Below are 19,377 nucleotides of genomic sequence, written 5' to 3' on the forward strand. Positions count from 1 at the left end.
TCACATGTGGATATTTTAATGTCCCGGTTTGCTTTGAAAGAGGAAACCGACGCGTCATGCACGGCACGCCGATCGCACGGGGACGCCGGGTCTGAACCGACGGTAACGGGAAGTGGTTACCATGGCGATTATTGCAGCGACAGACCGGCGGCGCCCCCCCCCCTCCCCGATGAACATTTCAAATAAACTCACCTGATCTGTTTGTTATTAAAGCACATTTAGAAACGGAGAGTCATGCAGCAACACGCCGCCACGTGGCGTGACGTGAGATTACGCGACGCGACAAAACACGTTGGTTTTGACACCGTGAGCCTCGAATCCTGCCGGTTTCTGAGGTGAGACAAACTTCACCTCAGTCCATTAAACCAAAATAAATAAACCAAACATGAATAAATAAACAGCTGCATTAATCCAGGCTTCTCATGTTGTTTCTAAGTTCTATATTTTATATTTGATCCGGGAGTCACGAGGTCTGCGAGGCTGCGACTCGCTGTCGCCCCCTAGTGGTCACGGTCGGTAGTGCACGCCGGATCCAAAGGGGGGCTTGAATAAAAAGAAAAAAACAAAAAAAACAAACAAATAAACAAATTTAGAAACAAGCGATAAAAATATTAATAATAATAATAATACTTATAATAATAATAATAATAATAATAAACGGACAGTTCGTACATTACGGTTAAATTCCCGGGAATAAATATATAAAGTTAAAAATCTTTTTTTTTTTTTTTTTCAGAGTCCATTCAAGGGAGAAATGCATTTCAAATTAATTCCTAAATATTAATAATAAGGAGATAAATCTCCCATCCCCTGTACTTCCACATTAATGGTTTGAACGGAAATCATGCCGGACGTAAATAAATGTAGATATTGTGATTGTCGAGTTAATAACAGAGTAATAACAGAGTAATAACAGAGTAATAACAGAGTAATAACAGAGTAATAACAGGTGAAAGAAATAGTTGCCCAGAAACCAGTCATTGCTGCTGATAAACTAAACAGATAGATCGATAGATAGGTCGACTGATTGATTGATTGATTGATTGATTGATTGACAGGTCATGCAGCACACACAGGGTTTGGTTTTTGACATCGTGAGTTGGAATAAAGGAGCACATGCCGGACCTTCAAAATCAAAGCCTTCGTTCAAAAGTAACAGTCGTGGTTCCTGTCCACGTTTCTACTTCCTGTCTCTGAGATGCAACTTCCTGTCCGCCCCCCCGAAACCCTCAGTCCTCCTCTGAGAGCGTTTCGTTCGGGGTCGATGATCGTGACTTCCTGTGACCTCTGACCTCCAGCTTCCTGTCCTGCAGGAAGTCCCGAATCTCCCCCGGAAGACGGTCGAACTTCTCCTGGAACTCGGCCTCCACCGCCGCCTGGAGCTGGAGGTCAGAAGATGCAGATGTTAGAGGCCGGCATGGTCTCCTCAGCCTCCTCAAACACCTGCTTCCTCCAGGTCAGGTTCTGCTCTGAAGGACATGAACCATCCAGGGTCTTCAACCCCGTGATGGAACATCATAGTTGTACCTGAAATGCTAATGCTAGTGGTTGGTAGCATTTAGCTAATAGACTGAGATGCCGAGACCTTCACCGAAGCAGCAGAAGCAGTCTGGAGATCTTCAAGATGTTCCTCCTGTCTTTTGACCAATTTGACCCCAAAGTTCTGGTGAAGGAATCCCATCTCAGAGGAAGTGCAGGACTACCTTCGGAAATTAGGAATCTTATAATTTGGGTGGCCTGAGATCGTGGAGATCAGCCCAGGTCCTGTTTGGGCTTCAGATCATCTACATAAGATCCGGGCAGGAGAAACCATTCACACCGAGTACTGAGAACTTTATTTGGCCGCAGACGAGAGCTCCTCACCTTTGGTTTCTGGTCCAGGATCTCCTGCAGGAGGTCGTTGTGCTGCTCCACCAGCTGGTCCTGACGCTTGGCCTGAGTCTCCTCGAGCTGGAGACACAAAGAAAGACCGGAGTTTGTTTGCGGACGGTTCGGTGTCGTCGTTCATCTCCTGCTGCATGAAGTCCCAAAGGTCAGCAGTGAACCCGACGCCTGTTTCTGGACTGAGAAGATGGAGGAGATCCAGACCACGAGGGGATTAGGAGGCCTCCTGAGGAAACATCAGCCCATCACCCCTCCGCTGGGTTCTCTTCCGCCGCTCTTCGTCGTCCACTCACCCTCTTGATGTTCTGGACCACCTCGTTGACGTAGGACTTGTTGATCTCGATCTTCTCCCTGGAAGAGACACCAGACAGGCGGCGTTAGCTAAACCTTGTCGTCCTCCTCCGACGGACGAGGAGGAAGGCTTACTCTTCGGCCAGGTGCTTCTCTTTGGTCTTCGCCTGGTTGATCTTCTCGGTCCTCCTCCGATCCATCTGCCTCTTCAGCTCTTTCTTCTCCCTGAGGTGGACGGGAGAAGGTCAGGAGTGGGAAGAAGGGCGGCGTCCTCGCGGGATCACCCTCTGGAGTCTCCGAGGAACAACAGGACCAGGCCCTCGGCTCTCACTTGTCGCAGACGTCCTTCAGCTTCTTCATCTGGGTGCCGTGGCCCTCCTCGGCCAAACTGCTCAGCTTCTCCATCAGCTGGAGGAGGCGAGGGTTTGAAAATGGCAAAGAGAGAGCGAACGTTAGCTTTCAGCTAACAACTGGCCGGGAGCGATTTAGCATTAAGGCTCATTTATGCTAATAAGGTTAAGACAGTGGTGAGACCAGCGATGATGTTTGGACTAGAAACTGTTCCAATGACCAAAAGACAGCAGGCAGAACTAGAGGTTGCAGAGATGAAGATGTTGAGGTTCTCTTTGGGAGTGACCAGGATGGAGAGGATCAGGAATGAGTCTATCAGAGGAACGGCACATGTTAGATGTTTTGGAGAGAAGGTCAGAGAAGCCAGGCTGAGATGGTTGGGTCATGGACAGAGGAGGGATAGAGAATATATTGGTAGACGGATGCTGGAATTGGAGCTGCCAGGCAAGAGGTCTGGAGGAAGACCAAAGAGAAGGTTTATGGAGGTCGTGAGAGAAGATATGAAGGTAGTTGGTGTGAGAGAGGAGGATCCAGAGAATAGGGTTAGATGGAGAAAGTGGACTCGCTGTGGCGACACCTGAACGGAAAAGCCCAAAGGAGAAGAAGAATCTGTCACAGGGGTGCAGGACATGTATGATGATTGAGATGTTTTGGACATGAACAAAGGAGTGTTCATGTCCAAACCATGGTGAAGATCTGGGTAGAAGGTTGCTGAAGCTGAAGCTGCCAGGCATGAGGTCTTGAGGAAGACCAAAGAGAAGATTTATGGACGTAGTGAGAGAAGATATGAAGGTAGTTGTTGTGAGAGAGGAGGATCCAGAGAATAGGGTTAGATGGAGAAAGTTGACTTGCTGTGGCGACACCTGAAGGGAAAAGCCGAAAGAAGAAGAAGAAGAAGGTTAAGAGGTATGTCCATTCTGAACATAGTCTAAGGTAACTGTCCATGTTCTTCCCATGCCTCCTCCATGTCGCCACGGTTGTTAAAGCAACACGTCCACTAGAAGGCACTGCAGAGTTCAGGGTTCAACTCTGACTCTCGTGTCTGGAAGTAACAAAGTTGGCATTGGTGGAGGAGCTGGTGATAATAAACACTCCAAGAAAGAGGAGGGGCAGGAGACAGCAGTGGACTGTGAGCCTATCAAATACACCATGTTGTCTTCTTCTTCTTCTTCGACCCCTTCTCCGGTTCCACCAGGACATACTGCGCAACATCGCCCTCTGATGCCTCTGGCTCAGAATCTGTAAGCTCGCCGACAACGTACAAGACTACGCAGGAAGTGAAGGACAGAAGATCTAATGTTGCGCATGAATGAGCCTTAAAGTGTTTCTGATCAGCTTCGACTTCTTGTATCAAACAGCAACATCAAGACTTCAAGAGCTCCATCAAAGTTACCGTCTTGATGTGCTCCTTCTGCAGGTACTTCTGGCTGTAGTACTGCTCCTGCCTCAGCGCCAGGAGCTGCTGCTGCTGCTCGTCCCTCAGACGCTCCAGACGCTCATCATTCTCGTCGTCCGGGCCGGAGCGCCTGATGGACACGGCGTCCGTTAGTGTTTGACAAGGTTTGCGCCAGACCATGTGACATGTAGCACCCAGGGTGCGTCAGAAGGTACACTAAGCCTTTCAAAAGCCAATATTTGACTGGTATACGCCACAGAACAAGCTAACGTCTCAACCAACATGCTAAAGCTTTATGGGCACGTTTGCGCCACAGAACAAGCTAACGTCTCAACAAACATGCTAAAGCTTTATGGGCACGTTTGCGCGACAGAACAAGCTAACGTTTCAACAAACATGCTAAAGCTTTATGGGCACGTTTGCGCGACAGAACAAGCTAACGTCTCAACCAACATGCTAAAGCTTTATGGGCACGTTTGCGCGACAGAACAAGCTAACGTCTCAACCAACATGCTAAAGCTTTATGGGCACGTTTGCGCAACACACCACGGTTTCCCGAACATGTCAGTGCGTCATACAAGACTAGAGTCCATGGAGGAAGTTGATGCTTGACAAAACATTTAGATCTGACAACCTGTTAGCACGTCACATAGCATGCTAACGGATACGTAGCTTGCTAAGGGTTCCCAAAACATGCTGACATTCCACGAAGACAAACAAAAAACACGGTCATGAGTCACCCAGGATGCTAGACTTTTATAAACGTTGAGCTTTTTGCTAACATGACTTCCCACAAAACGCGTCGCTAACGTTGTGGAGAAGAAAAAGACGAGTTGAAGAAACCGCAATGGAATCCCGTAAAGCAATCGACGCTCTAATCGTCCACCGACACTTGACACCGCAACGTAGCCGAAGCGCAACGGCAGCGTAGCGATCAACAAAGATGGCGGGCGCGTCAGCTGTACCTAATCTTGCTGCTGCACTGCCTGGACGTCTTCTTGTACTTGTTGTTCAGGTCCCGCAGAAGCTCCGACGTTTTCTTCTGGTGTCTCCTCACCAGCTCCTTCAGCTCCTTGAACTGCCGCCGCTGCTCCTTCTGGTAGGCCTTGCTCTGCTGGAGGCGCTCCAGCGTTGGCGCCACCACCTCTGCGATAGGGACAGGAGAGGCTTTCATTCTGGCCACAGAGGGCGTCTGACAAGGTTGTCCAGAGGAACTGTGGACTGGGTTGTTGAAGCCGGGTGACCAGGACGGGACTGACCAATCAGAATGCTCAAGACCAGGTCTTCGGTCTTTGCTGCCGGTTTGCCAGCCTCTAGGATTCAGAGAGGAGGTTCAGAAGGAGGGTAGGCTCCCCGAAGCTCAGGGAGGAGAAGAAGGTAGGCTTCGTCACTACCTGTCGTAGCTGCGTGCTGATTGGCCGCCGAGGCTTTGGGGGTGGTGGCGATGGGGGTGTGTCCTGCGGGGCCCGAGGTCGGGTTGAGTCCGTTCTCCACGGGGTCGTTCTTGCGTTCCAGGCAGGCGTCGGCCTCGTCCTGAAGCCACCGCCAAAGTAAGGGGTCATTTCCCGCCTGAAGGGGCCACCGGGCCTAAAACAACCACCTACCTCGGTCTGGGCGTCATCCTCGCCGTCCTCCAGGGTCAGCGCCGCCAGCTGCTTGGACCGCTGCTCCAGCAGGTTAACGTAGCGGATGGGGTTGGACAGGGCCTCGATCACATCTGGACAGGAAGTCCATGTACAAAAGGGTAGGGACATCATCAACCAGACGGCTGGGACGTTTAGGCTACAGTTTCTACTCCTTGCGGTCCAACCCTTCAGGCTGACGTGGCCCGTACCTGCAAATGTGTCCGGTACGTAGTCCTTGACCTCGATGTAGACAAAGATGGCCGGCAGAATCAGGGACTGGTTCTTCTCGTTCCTCAGGCCGATGTACCGGTATCCTTCCAGACGGAGAGACAATTCCAGACAAACTTTGAGACAACTTCAGTGGTGAGAAGCACAACTGGTGTCAACAAGTTCCTTCCTGCAATGAATGAAGCTGCCAACCACAACTAACGTTCACACCTGATATCAACACGAGCAGACGCGGTCACAGACGGAATTAACAAGTTCACGCCTTCTAGTAGCATCTGGTACCCAGAATTAGCAAGTTGGAAATAAGCTTTGAGGACCAGAAGGTAAGCTCTGGTAGGTACCTGGTCTGATGGCAGAAACCGGAATAATCCGATGCCCGATAAACTTCCCTCCTTCCTCAAAAGCAGCGATTCTCAAGGAGGCAAGTGTTGGGAGGATCACCTGGAGGCGGGAAGAGAAGGTCAGAAGGAAGTCCGACACCCAGAATCCGTTTGTGGTTCCTCACCTTCTTGAAGACGATGGGCTCCTCGTCCCACACGGGGTTGACGGCGTTGTTGTTCTGCGAGGTTTTGGTCTTCAGCGCCTTCCTTCTGGTGTCTGCAGGAAGTCCAAACATCTCCACCTCCACGTACACGCCCACGCGCCGCTCGGACAGGAACTGGCCCGAAATCACCTGGAGGTTCCAGACTGGACTTTAGAACGTCAACGCGAGAGCCAATCACATTCGACTCTGGAGCGAGAGACGGAGTTGAGACAAGTGAGTTTTCAATAAGCCCGATGAGTGTTTTGGACCGCGGTGGGAAGATGGAGAACCCTTGCGGGGGAACCTGCGGAGAACCACCAGATTGTAGCACCAAAAGGGATACAACGCGCCTCATTGGGAGTCCGAGTCAGAACGAGTACAACATCTGAGGTACCATGACGGAGGAGGTACCTTGACGGAGAGGGTGTTTGCTACGATTCCGTCCACCGTGTTCTCCGTGAAGGGGTCGAAGTGTTTGTCCGGACGCCTCATGAACTCGGGCTTCAGCCTGTAGCCGCTGCGACCGTTGTACTCGAACACGAAGAGGTTCAGCTGCGTGGACAGATCTGAGAACACGGAACCGGCTATGGTAAGAACAGAGGTTCCACTCCAGAGCTGCAGATTTCTAGACCCCTTGCTAAAGGCTGAACCTTCAGCAAGGACGCCTCACTAGGGTTCTCCTGGGAACCCCCCCTGTGGAGAGCAAAGGAGGCGCAGGAAGGACCCGAGTGACGCGTGGACAGGAAGTGGAGTCTTGGGGTCTCGGTCCGGGACCAGGACTGACCGACGGTCTGGTAGTTGAGCGCCACCAGCTGACAGCCGGCGTTCCAGAAGAGCTGCGGCATGAAGTTGGAGGAGTCGACCCGGGTCCCTTTGGGGTAAATACGACTCAGCTGGGACTTGTTGTATCTGGTGGGTTGGGAGTTAGGTGTATTAACAAGGTATTATACTTCACACACACACACACACACACACACAGTAGACAAACAAACGAAGCGGGGGGGGGGGGGGGGAGTTGGCAAGCAGTTTAGCGTTGCCACGGCGACTGTTCCCAAGGATACTCTACGAACTCCACTGGCGACTTGGTGAGGTGCTCCAACGCTTTGGTCTCCACAAAAGACGACATGTGGTAGCAACGGGCTGCCTCTACACACACACACACACACACACACACACACACACACACACCAACTATAATTATTTCAGCACAGCATCATCTTCTTCTGGAGGGCAGATTCTGGGCTTCAAACATGATCATCCTTCCATCCCCTTTGGACGCCTCTTACTCTTGGAGGCCTCGAAGGAGTTGAACTTGGTGGGCTGGACGTAGTTGACCAGGGTGGACATCTCCTCCGTGGCCACCGCCTCCCGCTCTGCCGACCCCTGGAAGTCACCGTGACAGGAAGAAGCCGTTTGAAAACATCTAGCAGATCTTCTTCCACCAGTGTAGCTCCACTTCCACTCAAGTCAGGTGACCTGTATCTCCCTCCTGATTGGACCTGGAGTTTCCTGCCTCTGGAAAGATGTGGGCTACCTGACCATGTTCCCTTGACAAGCAGAGACTCGTGCCATTTGAAGGCATCTCAGCTGTTAGCATGTAGCTTGCAGCTGTTCTGGTGCCGGTAGATGATCCAACCCAGCGCTGAAACTGAATTTATTTGGGATTTTTTCCTCCGGGGGAACCCTCACACTTTTGCTCGAGGCAGAAGGTCGGATCCGTCCGAGGAGCGACGTCGCCACTGACCTTTTTACCGTCGTCGTCCTCGTCGTCCTCGTCCTCCTCGCTCTCGGCCTCCATCTCTGTCCAAATAAAAAGGGGTAAGGAAGCGCGGTGAGCGGCGAGGAACCTCCGATTGGAAAAACCAGCCGATTAGCAGTTACAAGAGCGAAGGGGAACGAGGAAACCGGAGAAACTTCTGGATGCAAAGTCAGGAGAGGACTTGAGCTTCTGCCCGGGCGCCATTTTCAACCCGACGAATGTCCAAAACGTAGCAAGTTTGGGCCTTCGGGAAATGAAGGAAATTCGTGCTTCGGGTGGGCGGGGCCAGATGGAGGCATTTCCGCCGTGTCAACAAGCCTCCTCTGATTTCCCTGTTCGCCGCCGTTTTTAATTTGCCGGCGTGAGCCTTTGCCCTCACCTGGGATGTCCCGCTCATTACCGCCATCCCAGATGAGGACACGATATCGAGCGCGAGCCGGAAGGAGGAGGTGCAGGGGGGGTCGCCGAGTCCCGGGAGGCGGGAGAATTCAAAATAACACGCCCTCTTTGTCCAGCCTACTTCTCGGCGCCGCTCCCTTTAGCGCCCTCGGGATTCGGGTTTTCTAACTTTTCCCACGCGGGTCCTACCGCCGGCGTTGTTGCTAGGCGACAGCGGCTCGCTGCTCTGGCTGGCGGGCTGGTCCGTCAGCCTCTTGTGACGGTGATTGTGACATCACCGTGCTAGCAATGCTAATTGAGACAGACATCAGCTCCACCCCACCTTGACAGTGGCGAGAATCAGGACGTCACCATGCTAACAATGCTAACCATGACAGACATGAGCTCCGGATCAGTGTCAGCGGCACAAATCATGACGTCATCATGTTGACAATGCTAACTATGAACGACATCAGCTCGAGATCAGCGCGTCAGCGGCGCTGATCATGATCATGTTAGCAATGCTAAACATGGCGTCACTGCGTCAACAGCGCTGTGACATCACTAGGTATGCAATTATAGCCATCGTGTCATAGCATCAACAACGCTAACCCTGGTGTCGCAACGTAAGCAGGGCAAACTGTGACGTCACTATGCTAGCAGCGTTAAACATGATGTCAATATGTCAGTAATGCTACCCCTGATTTCACTGCGTCAACAGTGCTAATAATGTTTTCGCCATATCTGCAATGCTAAACACGGCGTCACTGCGTCAACAGCGCTGTGACATCACTATGTATGCAATTATAGCCATTGTGTCATAGCATCAACGCTAACCCTGGTGTCGCAACGTAAGCAGGGCAAACTGTGACGTCACTATGCTAGCAGCGTTAAACATGATGTCAATATGTCAGTAATGCTACCTCTGATTTCACTGCGTCAACAGTGCTAATTATGTTTTCGCCATATCTGCAATGCTAACCATCGCGTCATAGCAGCAACAGCGCTAACCGTAATGTCATAACGTCAGGAAAGCTAACTGTGATGTCACTGTGGTAGCAGCGCTAACCGTGACACTTCAGCACCACCATGTCAGAAACGATAAACATGATGCTCCCTTTAGCGCCCTCGGGATTCGGGTTTTCTAACTTTTCCCACGCGGGTCCTACCTCCGGCGTTGTTGCTAGGCGACAGCGGCTCGCTGCTCTGGCTGGCGGGCTGGTCCGCCAGCCTCTTGGCGTCGGCGGCGGGTTTGTGGGACTTCTTGTTCTTGATGAGGATCTTGCCCATCAGCTCCTGAGGGCTGGGCAGCGGCACGCCGGACTCCAGCTGAGACGGTACATGGCAGGTGGACGTGGTTACACCCATCGTGTGTGTGTGTGTGTGTGTGTGTGTGTGTGTGTGTGTGTGGTGTCGTACCGGGTACTTGTCCAGAGGGTCGATCAGCAGAGCGTCTCCGAAGATGGAGCGGCAGTACTCGGCCATCTTTGCCTGCTGCTTCAAGCTGAACCCAAAAAAAACAAGAGGGGTGGTTTCAGCCAATGGAGCGCCGGGGACGGATCGCACGGGCGTCCGTCACAAAGATGACACAAGAGCATCTCACGAGTCCACGTGGTTCTCGAAGGACAAGATGACGGGGAAGGGCGAGCTCTTGAAGGCGCACTCTGCGATGGCTTCGATCACCTCCTGGACCAGAGAGCAGGGATGTGAGGAGAACGCGACCGGACTCTTGAGGCGCCGCTCTGAAGGCGAGCTCCCACCTTGAAGGGGATCTCCGAGGTCATGGTGAAGCCGTGCGTGATGACGGGCTCCTCCTCGGCGGTCCGTCCCTTCCAGACGTCCAGCTCCACGCAACGACATCCCGCCAGCAGGACCTGCCTGTACATCTCCACCGAGGAGCTGCCGGCTAGCTGCCCCGCTGCAACACCGCCACATCGTCGCATCAGCGGCGCTAACTTGGCTGACGTCACTGAGTCAGCCGCGCTAGCAGTGCAATGCTAACCATGATGTCATCATGATGTTACCACGCCAGCAGTAATCAGCGATGCTAACTGTGGCGTCACTATGTCGGCGGCGCTAAACATGATGTCAGCATGTCAGCAATGCTACCCGTGATGTCACTGCATCAGCCGTGCTAATGATGATGTCACCATATCTGCAATGCTAAACATGGCGTCACTGCGTTAACAGCGCTGTGACATCACTATGTATGCAATTATCGTGTCATAGCATCAACAAGGCTAACTGTGGTGTCACAACGTTAGCGGGGCAAACTGTGACGTCACTATGCTAGCAGCGTTAAACGTGATATCAATATGTCAGTAATGCTACCCCTGATTTCACTGCGTCAACAGTGCTAATTATGTTTTCGCCATATCTGCAATGCTAACCATCGCGTCATAGCAGCAACAGCGCTAACCGTAATGTCATAACGTCAGGAAAGCTAACTGTGATGTCACTATGGTAGCAGCGCTAACCGTGACACTTCAGCACCACCATGTCAGAAACGGTAAACATGATGTCACCACGTCATCAATGCTAACTGTGACGTCAATGCATCAGCAGCGCTAATCGTGACACCGCTGTGCTACAAGAGCTAACCCTTCTGTCACCATGTCAGCAGTGCTACATGCGACGTGACTGCCTCAGCGATGCTAACCGTAAAAGACATCAACCCCACATCACTGTGTCAGCGGTGCTGATTGTGATATAACTGTGCTAGCAATGCTAATTAAGACAGACATTAGTTCCACACCACCTTGACAGTGGCGAGAATCATGACGTCACCATGCTAACAATGCTAACCGTGACAGACATGAGCTCCAAATCGCTGTGTCAGCGGCACAAATCATGACATCATCATGTTTACAATGCTAACGATGAACGACATCCGCTCCAGATCAGCGCGTCAGCGGCGCTGATCATGATCATGTTAGCAATGCTAACATGGCGGCATATAAGGTGTGTGTGTGTGTGTGTGTGTGTGTGTGTGTGTGTGTGCATGCACCTGTCAAGTAGGTGTTGTGCGATGAGTTGATGAAATAGTGCGACAGCGGGAAGCTCATGTCCTCAGACTGATCCAGCTTGTCGGGCGGGATCACGCCGTTCTCGTCACTGGACAGGTAACTGGAGAAGGCCTGCAGGGAGATGACCCCTGCAAACACACACACACACACACACACACACACACATCTAGTGAACTTCATCTTCTGCACAAGGACGTATCGTCCTCGAGCCTTCGAGCGTGAGATCTTGCCTTGCCCCAGGAGGTCCTTGTCGTGCTGGAACCTCTCGATCAGACTGCGGGTCTGGACGGGCCTCAGGGGAGGGTAGAGGATCTCGTTCAGCCTCGGGTCTCGCTGCTTGTTGTTGATGAAGTCGGTCATCTGGTCGATGGACACGGCGCCGTTGTCCCCGCCCCTGAGGAGCAGCGCCAATGGAGGACAACCTGATGCGTGTGTGTTATTACACTGCTATTACACTATTACTATGTTATTACACTCTTATGCTGTTGCAGATACTTTGGTACCTTCTTGCATTGGAGTGAAATGTGAGCTAGAACATCATGACTCGGTTATCATCCCACCAAAAGGTGATGAACTTGTTCCTTCAAGATCATTTTTTCTTTGACAAATTTGTCTTTATGAGAAAACATACAAGTTTTAACACCATCAAGAGATCGTGTTCCTACAAGATATCTGGGGGACAAAAGACTTCTAAAGGGAACCCGTTCCCTCAAGATAACCGGTGTCTACTCCCTGGATCTTGTACCCCACAACAAGTACCCTAATTTCCAGACAATAAGCCGCGACTTTTTTCACGTAAACAACAATGCGGCTAATATATGTACTTTTTTGGGGGTGGGGACGCTAACGAGCTTCACGCCGCTAAAACATTTCTCCTCGTCACATCGGACCGATGAAATGACCAAGAAATTCTGAGTCCGTTCAACTCCGACACCGAAGAAGACGACTGGCAGTTTTAGTGCGCAGGAGGAAGCCCGAGATAGCGACCGGCTAGCAGGTGAGGCTTATATTGAGGTGCGCCTAATAGTCCAGAAATTACGGTATGTTGTTCCCACAAGTTATCACCTCCCCTCCAAAAAGAATTGGTCGCAGCCGCCGCTCCGCCTTACTGCAGTTTGAAGATGCTGGCGAGCTCCGGACGAGGACACAGGAAGTCCAGGAAGCTCCTGTAGACGTCCAGGGTGAAGTCCTCCAGCCTGACGCCGTCGCCCTGACGGGCACAAGAACACCTCCGTGTTGCCTTCATCTCGCCTCTCTTTCACCCCCACCTGGGATTCACCGCCTGGATCCTCCACCTCCACGGCGCCCCCTTCAGTCTGAACGGGAACTCTGACTGCCTGTGGCTCTTCCTCCTCTTCCTCCTCCTCCTCCGCTGACCCAGATATCTGAGCTCATTTCACCTCCTGATGCACCGTTGAGTCACTCCGGATGAACGACATCCGACGCAGATTCAATCAAGAAAGGAGGATTAACCTGTTTAAGATTTGGTGTTTGGAGGAGGCAGGAAGGGGTGGAGGAGGAGGAGCTGGAGGTGGAGAAGGTGGAGGAGGTGATGGAGATGGAGGGGGGACTGATACTCAAGAAGACCCTTGTGAAGAACGGGGTCACAAAGAGCCTCGTGGGAGCAGAGGGAAGTACCACCACAGGACAATGAACATTTGACAATAACAGCTGGAGAAGCACTAAGGTGATGAGATGAAGCATTCCAGGATCAAAGTAAAAGTACATGTGAAAAGTACGTTTAAGTAGTGCTTTCTTTTCCTCAGGCTTGTTTTGTAAGAAACACTGAAGAAAGGAAACACTAATCCTTCTATTGGCTCTTTTCCACCACTTCATTTTCTGGGATAGTACCTTGTACTTCTTTAGTACCTGGTGCCCGGTGCCTTTTCAGTACCTTGTACTTCTTTAGTACCTGGTACCCGGTACCTTTTCAGTACCTTGTACTTCCTTAGTACCTGGCGCCCGGTACCTTTTCAGTACCTGGATCTTCTTTAGTACTTGGTGCCCGGTACCTTTTCAGTACGTGGTACTTCTTTAGTACATGGCATCCATTACTTTGTTAGTACCTGGCGATCGGGACTTCTTTTGTACCTGGCAACCGGTACTTCTTTAGCACTTGTACCTGGTACTTCCCCAGTACCTGGAATCTGATACTTCTTTACTAGATAGTACTCAGGAATTTTTTTTTTTCACGACCTGGTTCCCAGTATTTTCTTAGTATTTGGGATCCGCTACTTTTTTAGCACCTTGCACCTGCTACTTTTTTGGTACTGTTTTGATGGGTACTGTTTTGCAACCTAGTACCAGTACTTCCTTCCTACCTGGCCCCCTTTTGCAGTACCCGCTCTGGTAGAGGCTCCAAAAAACAGCCGACACTAAGTTGCGATGTCATCAGACTGCTGGCCTCTGATTGGCCAGAGAAGGTGGTCCCCTAGCTCGCCACCCAGATCACAACCAGACCGGCCATCTTTAAAAGAACCTTCGCTAGTGCTACATGGTAGCGTGGCCGCTGGTGCCGCTCCCGTAGCCTCCTCCGCATCACCCTTGCATTGAACGCAAGCGTTTTGATCGGTCGATTTTTTTTTCCCGTGATGCCCAGCTGTGATGGCGAGGTGAACGTTACCCGTCCGTAGGGCAGCCTGCAGCTCTCCAGGGCGTTCTCCACCCGCTTCCTGTCCGCAGAAAACAGCCGCACGATGCTGCAACAGACCAGCGACATCGTCAGGACAACCGAACCTCCCGCCGCCGTGCAACTCCACGAGCTCCCCGTCACCGAGTCCAGGATGCGACCTCCATTTCCCTTCCTGAGGAGGCGTGCCGTGGCGGTGGATTACCAGGTCAGCGCTGAATTAAGCACCTTCACCAATCCTGTCCCTGTTTTTGCTTTCCCAAGTGCACGTGGAATTAGGGGGTATTTTTGGACGGAAGGCGAGCTTTAAGTTTGCGCTCGTCCCGGCGGGACGGCTCCGGCTCCACATCCAGATCCAGATCCGGACGGGGGCACTCACTTTTTGACGGGGATCCGACCTTCGGAGTTGGGCTGCAGAGTCAGCTTCACGTACCTGGAGGTCAAAGCAGAGTCGGCAGTGAGACGCCCTCAGGGGCACGAAGGTCTACGTTGTGCCACCAAACCATCTCCAGGAGCTTCCTCCTGCTGGACTTACGCCTTCAGCAGGCTCTGGTCTCGGTTCAGGTTGTGGCTCAGCAGGTTGGAGGACAGAGAGAAGAGCTCCTCACACCAGACCTGGAACCGAGGCCTTCGTTGTTATTATGAGCGTCGTCATGGACGACCTCCTCATCATCGCCACCGTCATCATCATGATCCACAGCATCACAACCATCTTGTCCATCACCACCATCATCACGATGTTCTCCGCCGGGTCGTTACCTTTGCTTCGTCCTCCTGCGAGGCGATGAAGTTCAGCTGGTTGACGTTGACCATGTCGGAGGCCGTAACCACGGTAACCATACGGTTCTCCAGCCGCCCCACCAGGTTCCCGACGTCCAGCAGCTCCCGGAGCTTGGCCTCCTGTCGGACGACGCGGGAGGTCAGGCGGAGGTCCTACCTGCGCAAAGCGTGCTAAGCTAGGTGCTACGTGCTCAGGAAACGTCGCTTCCAAATGAGCTGTTTGTTGTCGTCCGCAGGAGAAGGTCCGCCCACGTCTTGCACTCGGAACGTACCATATTCTGCGTGGGCGGGCGGAACGGACCAAGCTGGACCGGAGCATTTGGAAAAGGAAAAAAATTTTTTTTTTTTTGTTGCCGTGGATAGCATGTTAGCTCATGCTAGCCTGCGCTAGCGGGAAGCACCAGATTCAGGCTGGTTCGGTGATGCTATCGGCCAACAGGAGGCTAGAATTAGCCCCGACCCATGAAAGTGAAATTAGCCGTTAGCACAGAAAGCTAACGTCACGAGTTGTTTTCTGATGCTAGGCTAATTTGCTCAAACCGCTACCGGTTTCAAACAGCCAATCAGCTGCAGCCTGGTAGCCTGACGCTAATGTGACAATGCTAGCGACCCATAATGCTTTGCGACAAACAAACGCGAGCGCCGTGAGCGGGTGGTCAGGAGAGCAGCCAATCACAGCTGTTCCCCGCTCCGGGGGCGGGGCTTAAGCCGGACGGTCGGCTGTCAGTCAGACATCCAACCATTCACACCTGCAGGGGAGAACCTGGAGAACCCAGGCAGGAGAACCTGGATCCTGCTCCATCTTGAACATGGAGCGTCCACACGTGGAGAACCAGAGCAGAACGTGAAGGTTCTTCTCCTCGTTGGTTCTCCTGGCCTGCAGGAGATGGAGGCCTGATGTTCACGCCACCTTCAGCGTGAACATCTAACACTTCACAGGAAAACAAACGTCTATGGAATTTTCTATCAATACTTTTGATCAAAAATCACTTCCATATTTTTGATATTTATTCTAAATTATTAGAATAATGATAATCATAAATAAGGATTATTATTCTTATTTATTATTAAAGTGATTATTGATATTTCCTAATTGGCTCCATCAATTTATTGACCGATCGATCGGGGAATGATCGATATGTTATGACGCTGCCTGGAAAGATTGACAGTTTCCATGACAACACAAGGTGTTTTCAGGAGCGTTGGACCTTCATGGGAAGAGAAGGTGAGGAGAAGAAGAAGAGAAGAAGAAGAGGTGAGGAGGAGGACGTGAAGATCAGGAGAAGAAGAAGAAGATGTGGAGATGAGGAGGAAGAGAAGATCAGGAGAAGGTGTGGAGGAGCAGATCCACCTTGGGGGTCTTGGTGCTCCTCCCCGTCCGGACGTCCTTGACGTGGCTGAGGTCCAGCAGCTCCGTCTCCTGAGGGAAACAACACAGTTTGTCAGGAGGACCTGCATCTTCTCAGGAGAACATCAACACATGGTTCCTGCTAGATGTCTGTATGTGTGTCTGTGTGTGTGTGTGTGTGAGTGTGTGTGTGTGTGTGTGTGTGTGTGTATGAGAAATCAATAGTCACATGCTATTTATAAGCACTCATGTCACGTGGACACACACACACACACACACACACACACACACTTGTGTTATTACACATTTATAAGCAGTCTGTTAATAAATAAACCTACTGAGATGATCAACTGACAGGAAGATGGAGGTTCAAAGGGTGATGGAGATGAAGATGATGAAGATGATGGAGATGATGGAGATGATGGAGATGATGGAAAAGATGGTCACCTTCAAAAATACCAGAATAATAATAATAACAGGATGAGAAGACGCTCAGTGCCTCCATCACTGGAAGACAACAGTACTGAGGGTGTGTGTGTGTGTGTGTGTGTGTGTGTGTGTGTGTGTGACCTTGCTCTGGTCGGTCCAGTAAAGGTAGAGTCCATGTGGATCCACGCTGAGGGTCACCGGGGTCACCGTGGAAAGATCCTGCCAGGAGGACAATAGAAGAACGTGAGGTGGAAGATGGGATGGTCTGGACCAGTGGAGGAGGAGAAGAAGAAGAAGAAGAAGAAGGAGAAGAAGAGGAGGAGGAGGTTGAGCCCAGGTCGTGGTCTCCATGGCGACCAGAGGTCACCCGTCCTCTAGAGGTCAGGCCTCGGAGAACCAGCCGGACGGATCCTGCTGGTTGGCATGGCAACCAACTCTACCGCCCAACTCACACACACACACACACACACACACACACACACGGGCAAACAAACAGTTTTGTGCACGTGTGAACTCTTCAGCTGGTGCTAACCGTGCCAGTTACCATGGCAACCCCACAGCACTCCCCATTGTTGCGCGCATTCCAACACACACACACACACACACACAATGTCACTGTACTTACATGTGTGTTTGAATGCGCATCCACACACACACACACACAAAATGTCATTGTACTTGCACATGTGTGTTTGAACACACACACATACACGCACACACACACACACACAAAATGTCATTGTACTTGCACATGTGTGTTTGAATACACACAGACACACACACCAGTGATTGATACAAGTACCAATATTATGTGATCACGCAAACACACACACACACACACACACACACACACACACACACACACAGCTACACAATGTCTCTGTGTCTTATGTATGTGACGGAACACACACCTACACACATACACAAACTGCATGTGTGTATCTTGTGTGTTTAAAGATTCCCACAACAGGTGGGAATAGTGCAGTCACACACACACACACACACACACACACACACACACACACACACACAGTGCATCTGATCAACAGGTGTTTACTGTCACCTCCATCACCAGGCTGCCATCTTTGTAAACAAGCACACACACACACACACACACACACACACACACACACACACACACACACTCACCTCGTCCCATCTGGTGAAGTTGCTGCCGCTCCTCAGCGCCTGGGAGACTCGGGGGGGCTGGAGCTTCAGCGCATGGACCCCCGGCTGGGCGCTCGCCATGGCTGCACACACACACACACACACACACACACACACACACACACACACACAGATGCTCAGACGTCGGGATGCAGCATCTCCTGAGGTCCAGAGCGTGGAGAACTCTGAAGAAGTCTGGCTGAGCTCCTCCTTCCTTCCTTCCTTCCTTCCTTCCTTCCTATCCCTCCGTCCTCGGCTTCCTCTCTCCTCTGCTGCTCTGCTGCCGCTGCATCTCCCTCTCACACACACACACACACACACACACACGAACAGATGCCTTTGTGGGAGACAGGATGTGTGTGTGTGTGTGTGTGTGTGTGTGTGTGTGTGCTGCCTTGCAAATTGACTCATCAGTGACATGCGCACAAGGGGGAAGCAGTGGAGGGGGAGTCAAGTGAAGGGAGGGTTGGTGGTGAGAAGGGGAAGTAAAGCTGAGAGGGGGAGCTGCTGACGGGGGAAGCAGAGGGGGAAGCAGAGGGGTGGCGGGGGAAGCAAAAGGGGAAGCAAAGGGGAGGGACGTGCGAAGGGGAAGCAAAGGGGAAGCCACGGGGGAAGCAGAGGTGAGGGGGGAGTTTGGGCGTCAGGGAGAGAAGAGGTGGTTGGGGGAGTAAAAGGGGGGAGTAAAGTGGGTGACAATGGAGGTCCTCAGGGTGAAAAGGGTTTCCAGGACCTTCTGGGACCTTCTAGGACCTTCTAGGACCTTCTGGGCCTGTCTAGGACCTTCTAATACCCTCTAGGACCTCCCAGGACCTTCTAGACCCTTCTAGGACCTCCTAATACCCTCTAGGACCTCTCAGGACCTTCTAGGCCCTTCTGGGCCTGTCTAGGACCTTCTAAGACCCCCTAGGACCTTCTAGGACCTCCCAGGACCTTCTAGACCCGTCTAGGCCCTTCTAGGCCCATCTAGGCCCATCTAGGACCTTCTAGGCCCTTCCAGGAGCTTCTAGGAGCTTCTCCAGGGCTGGACAGGAAGTGTCCGTCTCACTTCCTGTCTGGATTTTCACAATAAGAGCCCAGGAGCAAAGCTGGCTTTGGGTTTTTAAGACTTCCAATCAATAAATATTTAACTGTGTTTAGAATCGATCAATATCTCTCCGCTCATCCGTTCACTTATTGATTTTATTTATTGATCACGATTCCAGACGCTTTGCTATTTGTCCAGATAATCAACCTTGGTTTCATCTCAGCAAGGAGCATTGAAGGTCCAAATCCAGGAGAACCTGCTCCTGGAGACATCCAGGAGACATGTCCAGGAGACATCATGGACCCTCACACACACACACACACACACACACACACACACACACATACACACACACACACACACTTAACACACCTCATCATTAGACGCCTTCCAACAAACTGATTTCTAATTCGCTGCATTTTTCCAGCTGAAACACACACGACTCAAGATACTCCTACTGCCCACACACACACACACACACACACACACACACACACACACACACACACACACACACACACACACACACACACACACAC

General features: G+C 51.5%; 1 protein-coding gene across 1 annotated transcript in view; it reads right to left on the reverse strand.

Annotated features, from left to right (window-relative positions):
* The window catches only part of LOC147236908 (1-phosphatidylinositol 4,5-bisphosphate phosphodiesterase beta-1-like), a 49,818-nt gene continuing 30,441 nt past the window's right edge, over positions 1–19,377 (reverse strand). Inside the window, exons 2-33 of the mRNA XM_086175692.1 lie at positions 17,797–18,036; positions 16,789–16,866; positions 16,222–16,290; positions 14,850–14,990; positions 14,626–14,705; positions 14,470–14,523; positions 14,085–14,160; positions 12,571–12,671; positions 11,692–11,855; positions 11,443–11,589; positions 10,196–10,353; positions 10,039–10,121; positions 9,855–9,939; positions 9,605–9,764; positions 8,043–8,098; positions 7,585–7,681; positions 7,360–7,444; positions 7,083–7,207; positions 6,710–6,864; positions 6,281–6,448; positions 6,117–6,216; positions 5,757–5,861; positions 5,527–5,639; positions 5,317–5,455; positions 5,182–5,235; positions 4,888–5,068; positions 3,920–4,052; positions 2,507–2,583; positions 2,311–2,400; positions 2,178–2,235; positions 1,864–1,950; positions 1–1,382 (exon numbers count right to left, since the gene is read on the reverse strand). Of these exons, the coding sequence (XP_086031818.1) occupies positions 1,230–1,382; positions 1,864–1,950; positions 2,178–2,235; positions 2,311–2,400; positions 2,507–2,583; positions 3,920–4,052; positions 4,888–5,068; positions 5,182–5,235; positions 5,317–5,455; positions 5,527–5,639; positions 5,757–5,861; positions 6,117–6,216; positions 6,281–6,448; positions 6,710–6,864; positions 7,083–7,207; positions 7,360–7,444; positions 7,585–7,681; positions 8,043–8,098; positions 9,605–9,764; positions 9,855–9,939; positions 10,039–10,121; positions 10,196–10,353; positions 11,443–11,589; positions 11,692–11,855; positions 12,571–12,671; positions 14,085–14,160; positions 14,470–14,523; positions 14,626–14,705; positions 14,850–14,990; positions 16,222–16,290; positions 16,789–16,866; positions 17,797–17,895 (3,471 nt within the window). The 5' untranslated portion in view covers positions 17,896–18,036 and the 3' untranslated portion in view covers positions 1–1,229. The remainder of the gene's footprint in view (positions 1,383–1,863; positions 1,951–2,177; positions 2,236–2,310; positions 2,401–2,506; positions 2,584–3,919; positions 4,053–4,887; positions 5,069–5,181; positions 5,236–5,316; positions 5,456–5,526; positions 5,640–5,756; positions 5,862–6,116; positions 6,217–6,280; positions 6,449–6,709; positions 6,865–7,082; positions 7,208–7,359; positions 7,445–7,584; positions 7,682–8,042; positions 8,099–9,604; positions 9,765–9,854; positions 9,940–10,038; positions 10,122–10,195; positions 10,354–11,442; positions 11,590–11,691; positions 11,856–12,570; positions 12,672–14,084; positions 14,161–14,469; positions 14,524–14,625; positions 14,706–14,849; positions 14,991–16,221; positions 16,291–16,788; positions 16,867–17,796; positions 18,037–19,377) is intronic.

This window comes from Fistularia commersonii, chromosome 2 (assembly GCF_037954325.1).
Source record: "Fistularia commersonii isolate RoL2024-O1a breed Wild chromosome 2, RoL_Fcom_v1.0, whole genome shotgun sequence".
NCBI classification, from domain to species: Eukaryota; Metazoa; Chordata; class Actinopteri; order Syngnathiformes; family Fistulariidae; genus Fistularia; species Fistularia commersonii.